Source organism: Nymphaea colorata, chromosome 2, assembly GCF_008831285.2.
Source record: "Nymphaea colorata isolate Beijing-Zhang1983 chromosome 2, ASM883128v2, whole genome shotgun sequence".
Taxonomy (NCBI): Eukaryota; Viridiplantae; Streptophyta; class Magnoliopsida; order Nymphaeales; family Nymphaeaceae; genus Nymphaea; species Nymphaea colorata.
In genome coordinates, this window is record NC_045139.1 from 19,233,249 (window position 1) to 19,242,847 (window position 9,599).

General features: G+C 39.7%; 2 protein-coding genes across 2 annotated transcripts; both read left to right on the forward strand.

Annotated features, from left to right (window-relative positions):
• Positions 1–911: 911 nt before the first annotated feature.
• LOC116247135 (WUSCHEL-related homeobox 8-like) lies at positions 912–5,577 on the forward strand. Its single transcript, XM_031619117.2, has 3 exons — positions 912–1,337; positions 4,189–4,713; positions 5,072–5,577. Exons 1-3 carry the CDS (start codon positions 1,124–1,126, stop codon positions 5,155–5,157), a joined length of 825 nt encoding a protein of 274 aa, XP_031474977.1. The 5' UTR covers positions 912–1,123; the 3' UTR covers positions 5,158–5,577.
• A 2,148-nt stretch (positions 5,578–7,725) lies between these two features.
• Positions 7,726–9,285, forward strand: LOC116246955 (HMG1/2-like protein). The gene is made up of 7 exons (XM_031618879.2): positions 7,726–7,970; positions 8,083–8,196; positions 8,293–8,350; positions 8,470–8,514; positions 8,605–8,685; positions 8,778–8,855; positions 8,983–9,285. The coding sequence occupies exons 1-7, from the start codon at positions 7,921–7,923 to the stop codon at positions 8,998–9,000; spliced, it is 444 nt and encodes a 147-aa protein (XP_031474739.1). The 5' UTR covers positions 7,726–7,920; the 3' UTR covers positions 9,001–9,285.
• The last annotated feature ends 314 nt before the right edge of the window (positions 9,286–9,599 follow it).

Genomic DNA, 9,599 nt, shown 5'->3' on the forward strand with positions numbered 1-9,599 from the left:
TTGTACTTTAAAAAATTGTCTTGACATGATAGCAAAAGATACCTTTGAAATATATATCTGCCAGATGCATAATACTATTAGATGACTAAAAATTATAAAATTTTATTTTAAAAACATGGTTTATAATGCAGCAGTTGTTTCAACATTTAATAATATTTTGTAATTTTTATCCAATAGAATAAAGAAACTTCATATCTTTTTCAAGGAGTGGGTTGTCCACATTTGACTCACCCATAAATAATGCATTTTCACATGATGGGTAAATATTTTTTTTTAAAAAAAACGTCCTCAAAAGCACCATAAACGGCCATTAAAGGCATTTTTTTTCTCTCACATATTTTTCTCATTTTTATCAAGGCAAAATTTTCGCTATTTTCAACTCATGATTTTCAGTTAATTAAACAAAGAAAGAATTGTACTTGTTATTTTCTTATCGATCAAACACGGCAGAACTTTTCCTAAAAAAATGTTCGTTCAGGACAAAACTTTCGCCTGTATCAAAAATTGGATCTACGAAAGAAACCCCCTTGAAGCTACCTGGCTAGCTACGCGACTTGACGATCTTCGAGTGCAAGAATGTCAAGGACGGCGAGGTAAATAGACTCCTTGTTTTTTATCAATTCCTTTTAAGGTGGTATGGCATCCCAAGCTGTACTGGCAACTATAGAATATATATATTTTTTTGTTAAAAAGGAATTTTCAGTATAGCTACTATTCAAGCCGATTTTTGTCGAATAATTACAGTAAAAAATTAGTTACCATATATTTAAAGTGTCGGATGTTAGCATAAATCGGTCAATAAATGCATGATATTAACGACAACAATCATAAGACATCCGAATGATGAAATCCAACCGTAAGACATTCGATTTATTTTCATATATGTTGGAGGCAATTTTCTGGAGAAAAAAGGTGGTCGGTACACATGGAGAGGAGGAGAGGGGGTCAACAGTGGAAAGGGAGTCAGTTAGGTCATGCGCCTGAGAAGCTCAACCGTTTTCATACTGCAGAAAGGAAGAGAGAGATTGGTACACATTCACTCGTGTGAAGACACTGTTCGCAATCCTTCCCCACATTTTATGCTTCATTTCTGATTGTTCCTGAGGGAGAGGGAGAGAGATTGATGGGTGGGAGGAATGGTGGCAGAATGGAAGGGGAAGAGCTTAAACAGCAGCAGAATGGCGGTGGTGTTGGCGGAAATGCGGGGTTGTACGTGAAGGTGATGACGGATGAGCAAATGGAGCTGCTGAGGCGCCAAATCTCCGTCTACGCCACCATCTGCGAGCAACTGGTGGAGATGCACAAGGCCAGCACTGCCCAACAGGATTCTGTTGCCGGTGGGCCTTGCAACTCTCTTTTCTTTTTATTATTACGTTTTTGCTTGCTACGATTTCTTGTCTGCTGGGATAAGCGTTCAGACGGCGCTTGCTTGTTCTGTTTTCGTTAGATTTTCGACTTTGGTGGCTGTCTTTTGGGGGTTTGAGGGATAATTGAATGCTAATTCGTGTTTCCTTTTGGGCCACATCGTTACCAATCTTGTTTAGAAGACACCATTTCAATTCTCTCCTTCTGTTTTTTTTCCTGTTTTTGGTTGGTGGTGTTGGAGATGGAGCAAGACTTAATGCGGGTTTTGTCTTGTTATGGGTTCGTAAAATTTGATTTCAAGTCAAGATTATGATGTCTTCTTTGTTCAAAACGTTATTCTCATCACCTATAGCCTGTTTTTCCGGCTTCTTTTCAGGCTATGCATCCATAAGCTCTGTTGCATTTATGAGTGGCAAATTGGTTAACTTTTTTTTTTTCTTTTTTTCAGGGGAATCCTGTTATTTCTGTAACTTCTTTTTGGTTGTCAGGCTAAAGTGTGCTTATCGGTAATTGGGTAGACGGTAAGCATATGTCCTAATAGAGTTGGTTGTTTTATTTTTTGGATCATTGGTGTCTTCCACCTCCTACAAGGCTGCAAATCATTTGAAGCCCTTCACCTGAAGTTGGCAGAGTTGATTTCACGAGAAAATTTTTACTAGTTTTTGATAATTAACCAATGTGCATCTGCAAGATATTTGATGTTCCTTGCCCCTTCAACCCTTGTGGAACAATGTCGTGCATTTTGAATCGGCCATAGCACAAATATTCGACATTCCACAACCGTTGACTGGAAAAATCCTCCATTCAATTTATGAAGCAAAATAGTCTGGGGTGTTATTTATGGTACTTGAATACTGATTGTTGAAAAGTTCGTTTTGGCAATAATTATGAGCACCTCACCTTCTAATAGGTTAGAAAGAAACTGACTAAATTTATGATATTTTAGGACATTGTGAAGAGTCTCTATTGCATTTTCTGAGAATCAAAAGTAAGAGCATAGTTGTGGTGTTCTACCTTCTTTGATTCTCTCATTTGCTGATGAAGCTGCACTCTTGATGCATGCTGTTGCGTATTTATTTAGTCCAGAGATCTGAAACGACATTTCTCTCAAAGATCTAGGTGCTGCAGAACGGAACCTTTTCTAGGGTGAGATTGATGAGCATTCAGAGATGTTGACAACTAAAGGTAGAAAATGGGAGGCTAATTTCTATGTGAGGAAAACAGAAAAACTGAAAGCTAATTTAGTGTATTGAAGGTGTAAATTGGTAATACTTGTAGGGCACATGCACACACTATGACATTTTTTCTTTCCTATCAAACTTTTATGTCAGCAAAAATAAATTAGGAGGGCGTTCTCTTTTTAACTCATTTACAGCCTTCAACTGTCTTAAGTTTGAGGCCCTGTTTAGGAAATGGATTGTATTGGTCTGTGACTCTGCAAGTGGTTGCATCATCCGTAAATTGCAGCAGATGTCCTTCACCATACATCAATTGAATTTATCTGTGTATTTCACTTGCGTTTTCAACTGAATGGAGTGTGCTCATGGTCGAGGGTCATATGTCCCACGTACTCTTTTAAAACTATTTATTGAATCATTGTTGATGTTTATCTGCCACACATATTTGCAGTTTTTCGGAGTAGAAGAATGTTCTGTTCCATGCTGTTCTGGGCAAGAAGTATAGATGCCTGTAGCTTGTTCTGAATTACATTAACAAAGTTCTGGAAACAGAGATGATGATATATGTGCAGAGAACGGAGAGTCTGCATGGCGTGACGAGAGTAACTAGTTGCAGGGGTTGCAGGGATAACAATCTTCTGATTATGTATTGCAGTAAAAATATGATAACAGCAAAATCATGCAAAAATAAATGAGGAAGCATCCTGAATTTGTTGGTCTTCTGTTTCCAACTTATTAGCACGAATCTTCTATTTGAATAGATTGCATGGTTCAGGACATCTCTTAGTCTTCAACTGCGTGAGAAAATTAATGTCAGCCGTTGACCAGTTGTGCTGAGTTTTATGTCCAAGTTCTTAGGAGTCATGTGAATATTTATAAAACCATTCTGTTGTTGGTCTAAATGGGATGGTGGTTTGTCTGTTTCTTGTGCTTGTGTGGCTGTTTCATGTCAGCTTTTGCTTTATTAACTCTGACTTGATTGGCACCGAGGGGAAAGAACCAGGGAGAACAGTTTACCTGGTTCTCTATCCAAGGTCGAGTGCACTCGGTACTCTGTACTCATGGCTCTTCCAGAATTGGGAAATGAGGACCTCCTCAAGGATAGCCTGTCCTGCTCCTGGCAGTAGTGGACATTTCAACCCGTATGCCTGGATGCATGGCCACTGGCTGGCCTTCTCATAGGCCTTTCACTTGCTGAGGCCGAAGGGGTCATCACATGTGCTTGGCCCTATCCTTCTCAGGGTGGAGGGATGCAGCTCATGGGGTGAAGGAGGGTGGGATCCTGGAAGATGTAATAGGAGTCCGGAGACATGGCTCAGCCTGTTGAAGTTGACTGTTGAAAAGAACCATAGTGAAGTTGTTTTTGGCTGGATATTCTAGCTGATGGTCAGTAGGACTCCAATAGCTTTTGCCAAGGATATTCTTCAATACATAATTTTTTTATGGATGTCTCTTACTTCTGTGTTTATTTATTATAAATAATGCTTTTAAGCATGTTTTCAATTTCCTGCTTGCTGATGCCTCACCTAGTCTATCAGAATCTCTTTTCTCGTGGAGTATAAACTCTCTAACACCCTTTGACAGTATATCAGTTACCTTAGTACTCCCTCCCCCAAAATATTATTCTAGTTTTTGTATGTTTCAGGAATGAGGCTGGGTAACATTTATGCGGACCCATCAATGGCAGCTGCTGGCCACAAAGTCACCACAAGACAACGTTGGACACCAAGCCAAATGCAGCTTCAAATTCTCGAGAGTATCTTTGAACAGGGAAATGGAACACCAAGCAAGCAAAAAATAAAAGAGATCACTGCAGAACTATCGCAACATGGACCAATTTCAGAAACTAATGTGTATAATTGGTTCCAGAACAGGAGAGCACGGTCAAAGAGAAAGCAGCAGGGGACTTCAGCAAACATCGAATCAGAAGTGGATACAGAAGTAGAATCACCACAGGAAAAGAGAAGTAAGGCTGAAAACATCAATTTCCCAGAGAACCCAGCTTTGCATGTGGATGGCTTGAGCTTTCGGGGTCAAGAAGTTAGCTCCTACATGCGCTCCATGGACCCACAACCCAGCAAAATGCTGCATATGCAGTCTAATGATGATTCCAAATCATCTGGAAATTTGACTCCCTTTTCCTTCTTGGAGAACATGCTGACAAATCCAAGTATGTCCTGTTATTTATATGGTCTGTATAGACTTGCACCTCAGAGTTTTCTTTCCATCCATTTGCTACGCCAAGTTAATGGATAAATGTCTACCACCTTGGCCTAGTTGTTTGTCATAGTAATGACAAGATGAAGGATGGGATGCTCATAATATCTTCAAATGCTTGTTCTCAATGAACAGACCTTGAACTATCTCGAACAAACAAACGTTGAGATTTTTATCTTCTTCCCCTCTTTAAAAATCTACTTTCTCCATGATTCTCAGCCTTTTCCTGTGAAACCTTTGGTGTTTCGAAGATGCTTATTTCCATTCCCTTACAGATTTGCATCTGTCTAAGTTGTAGTTCTTGAATGCAGGGATGGAGCACCTTATGGGAAAGATGGAAGGTCCAGCAAGCTTTAACCCGTTTCACGGAAATGAAGGTTTCGACATGATTGGTTAAAGTCATCATTTCTTGCCTTTTGAGAACCTCAAGTTCACCAAGCAATACATCTCAGAAGAGAGCTTTCAGAATAAATACACATTGCACAGAATACAGTTCAACAATACGGTAGATACAGTCATAACAGTCGCCTGAAGGGCTGGATTTTTCCACTTGGTGTGTCCGATCTTCATGTCAGGCATGTTTGTCATTTTATTTTCCTATCTTGCTGGTTCTTTTACGTATATAAACAGATGAAAAAGAATTTTGTTGCAGAGAGGTGTTGGCTCCTTGTCAATGACTTTTGTGCGCCTCCTTAGTCATTGTAAAGTTGATTTTTCACAGTGGAAGGATTGTGCTAACTGTAATGAGAATTTTCATGGTGCAATGGAATTCAGGGTAGCATTCTTAATGGAAAAGGGTTCGTCTAATTTTCAATTAGGACATGCTGTTAGTAATAAACTTCCTTGGCATTTCAGCGGGGTTGCTTTAAAAACTTCCTTGGCTTTTCATGTATGAAAAGAAAGAAATTCTGCTTCCTTATAAGTTGAGGCTTTTACCTCCATTGCCATATGGAATAGCTGATGATTGTCATTTGGTCATGTCTGCAACTTTAGATTTCAATCAGCCTCCCACCGTGGAGGCAAATAAACAGACGGGAAAGCAAGAAGACAAGGTTTATGTTTGTCATTTTGGTGTTTGCTAGCAATGAAATATACATCTAAATTTTTTATATTGCTAAGGAAACATAAGTTTTATTCCATTAATCGAAAATAAATCCCTTCAACTAAACCTATGTTCTTGTCATTAATTTAACTTGAGCAAAGTAAACAAATTTACTTGTTATAAAGTACGAAAATTAATACTTCCATATGAAAATTAATAACTTCGTACCATAAATGTTTTAATATGCTGGTATGAGTATCGTTGTTGACATTATTTCTTATGCGAGCGGTGGGGTTCGCCAATAGGTCTCCAAGTTAGTCACATGGGACATGTGGATGCAACGCTTGGCACATCTAATATGTTCAATTGACTATTTTGATACCTTTTCTCTCTCTCTCTTTATATATATATATATATATATATATATATATATATATATATATATATATATAAAGAGAGAGAGAGAAAGAGAGAGAAAGAGAGGAAAATGAGCCGGTCAGGGGCGAAGGGATGGGGTGGGCCACCTACGCTATCACCCCACTCTAACTATTTGTGAAAAAATTAAAAAGTTTTAGTTGTGCAATGTAATTTTTAGATTTGAGTTTAGTTTGGTCATACCCGTATTCGAGGTTTGGTTGCTTGGTCCTCTCCTCCTGAAAAAAGAAAAAAATCTTGACTCTGTCCCTTCGTCCCTTCAACCGACTATGTTAATAACTTGATAGCTTTTTTTATATTTTCGCAAATTGGTAACCATATGAACCCCTCCCCTCCCCCTTTCTTTTCCAATTTTAAATGCAACCTTTTTATCAATGAGAAATGCAAAATAAAATTTTAAATTGTAGATCTTTGGTTTGACCTAATATCCTTTAGTTTGTGTACCATGAATTTTATTATTGAACTTTTGTCACGTGAACAGTAGCATATTATATTATACCCACCTCATATCCATATGTCTCATATGTAGAGTAATGAAATGCCCCTTTGATAATTTTGGATATGCATAATATTTGGTAAAAACATCTGAACTAAATGTGACTACTTATTGAAGCAGGCAACAAATTGCATCCAAATCATTGACATCTTTACCATATGCTCACCTACTCATTTATGAAAAGTCCGAGCAAATAAGGTACGTTATTTTTGGTAGTAAGAAACTGCGGGCATTTGGACGGCACAACAAAACCAGGTTCTTACAATATCTGGAAAACTGGGTTTGATGAACACCCGGTTTTGAGAATACCTGTATTTATACAAAAAAAAAAAGTAAAATAATTCCACTCTCTCATATTCTTTGAAAAAGCAGGCTTTACATGTGTCACCTAAACAAATAAAAAAAGTTTTCCAACTGATTAAAAAGCTTATTTTCTTAAAATTAAATTTTCACAAATTTGAGTTAGATGAGGGTGGCATTCAAACAGCCCGAATTGAAACAGGGTTCGCAGCAGCACCGTCATTGAATTAGAGGAAAAATTTAAATCGGATCTGACACGCTAAAAATTGACGGAGTTTCCAAGCTAGCCAAACCATCTGAAATATATTTATTTTTCTAAAAATGTCCCATCGCATCACAAAATTTGAAAAATCTAGAGGCACGTTTCTGAAATTATGACTACATCGCGCGGCTAAATGAAATGTTTCTCCAGGAAACTTTTTTCATATGACGATAATACCCATCGAGCGCCCACGGTAAAAAAAAGGAAAAACCGGGAAGCCCGCATCAGTACTTGTCAAAAAAGAACGAGGGTATTGTCGTAATCTGGCGAGAAGCACAGAGCGGACGGGAGGGGAAGAGCCTGGAGTTCATCGAATCGCGACGCGTCACACGGATCGATGACGTGGCGGGGAGGAACTTTTCGAATCCCGCCCAAACCCGGATTTTCACCTCCGGTTGTAAATTCAATTTTAATCTCTTCTTCCCTTTTTCTACGTTTTTTCCAATCTACCGCCCTTGCTTCTTCCCTTCTTCGCTCTTCCGTCTCTCTCTCTCTTTACGCGCCTTCCGCCTTCTTTTATCGCCCTTTCCCTTCGTTTTCTAGGGTACGCTGGTTTCTCTCTCTCTCAATTTCCCCCTTTCTTTGTCCATTTTTGGCGGTGTCGTTGCATTTCCGTCGATTTCCGATGAAAGGAGGGAAGGCGAAGGCCGAAACGGCCAAAAAAGCTGATAACAAGTGAGTTTTTCGTTTTCCTCGGTCAGAGTTCTTTTTCCACGGTTTCGGATTTCGTTTCCGTGTGGTTTTTGACGTTTTTTGGGACGTCGGACGGTGTAACTTGTGATTTCAGGCTGGGAACGAAGAGGAAGGCCTCTGGGAGTGACCGAGTTGGGAAGAGAGCTGCTAAGAAAGGGAAGGACCCTAACAAGCCGAAGCGGCCGCCTAGCGCCTTCTTCGTCTTTATGTGAGCCTTTTTTCGCCTTTCTCTCTCTCTCTCTCTCTCTCTCGTGTTGTTCTGTTTTGTTTCGTATGTTTAATTGTTCTGATTTTGTTGAAACAGGGAAGAGTTCAGGAAGCAGTTTCAGGAGAAAAACCCGAACAACAAGTCCGTCGCCACGGTAGGTCTCAAATAGTCGTTTCTTTGATGTTTCTTTTTGTTAATAGTCGGTGTTGCTGGTTGTTAAGACGCAAGGGATTTGGATCGTGTTTCTCTTACACTTCATTTGCTCGTTCTCAGGTGGGAAAGGCTGCTGGAGATAAGTGGAAGTCGATGTCTGAATCTGTCAGTATCGTGGAAAAAAGGAAGAATATTCGTCTAATTCGTCTTTCCCTTAGTTGTTCGTCATTTACTGATTCAGTATGAAAATTTCAGGACAAGGCACCCTATGCAGCGAAAGCAGCTAAGAGGAAGGCCGAGTACGAGAAGAGTATGGCAGCCTATAACAAAAAGCAGGTATTTGCTTAATGGATATGTTGAATTGCTCGCATATATACGTTGCTGATCTTTTTTAATCGGACTAACCATCGTGTTCCCCAAAAATGCAGGCTGGTGGTTCTGAAAATGAGGAGGAATCTGACAAGTCGAAGTCCGAAGTGAACGATGATGAAGACGAAAGCGGAGAGGTACCTCTTTACAGTTTTCTCTGTTCGCAATTTCCTCATATGGTCTCATAGTTTGCTGGTTGCCATTGCTTCGTGAATATGTACGGGTATTTAATTTCTTTTTGGTCACTTATCTTTATTCGGGCAGGAGGAAGAGGAAGAATGACGTGCTGGCAGAAAAAAATAGAAGCAAATGTTTTGTTTGGAAACTGGTGAATCTGTGTAGATTTTTGGACGTCCATCTCCGTTCTGGTGGCGTTAGATCTTGTCAGACAGCAAACTGCCGACTTCCGTTTCTTTCCTTTTTTTTGCTTCCCTTCCAGATTTGCCTTTCGGGCATTTTGTTCCTTCTAATTTAACATGGTCTGTAGAACATCTTGGTGATCGCCTGACATGCTCTTAGTTCTCCCTTCCTGTAATTATCAAAATTTTAGTTGAAGTTTCATCTCAATCCTGGTTGGCTTTTGTTTCTTTATTAGTTTAGTTCTCTCTGTAGTCGGTCGCCGGAGTAGTGTTCTCAATTGACCGTCCATAGGTCTTGATGGGTCGGTAACTGACTTCTACTGTATCTTATATTGGTTGAGGCGTGATAAGTATCTTTTCTCGACGGAGTGATCAGAGGTCGCAAGGTGAACAGCGATCTCGCCGTCATTGTGGGTCTCGAGGGGGGCCGGGTGGTTGTGTGCCTGTCTAAAGTGTTCGACTGGATTGTTCTTTTGGGCATGGTTGTCGTGTCTGGTGACTATGACTGGACGCAATCACGCG

Bases quoted from the DNA above. Each gene is read 5' to 3' on its own strand.
- LOC116247135 (XM_031619117.2), top strand. From the start codon at position 1,124: ATGGGTGGGAGGAATGGTGGCAGAATGGAAGGGGAAGAGCTTAAACAG. The intron at 1,338-4,188 runs GTGGGCCTTGCA...TGTATGTTTCAG, and splicing joins CCAACAGGATTCTGTTGCCG to GAATGAGGCTGGGTAACATT. The intron at 4,714-5,071 runs GTATGTCCTGTT...TCTTGAATGCAG, and splicing joins GAACATGCTGACAAATCCAA to GGATGGAGCACCTTATGGGA.
- LOC116246955 (XM_031618879.2), top strand. From the start codon at position 7,921: ATGAAAGGAGGGAAGGCGAAGGCCGAAACGGCCAAAAAAGCTGATAAC. The intron at 7,971-8,082 runs GTGAGTTTTTCG...TTGTGATTTCAG, and splicing joins GCCAAAAAAGCTGATAACAA to GCTGGGAACGAAGAGGAAGG. The intron at 8,515-8,604 runs GTCAGTATCGTG...TGAAAATTTCAG, and splicing joins GGAAGTCGATGTCTGAATCT to GACAAGGCACCCTATGCAGC.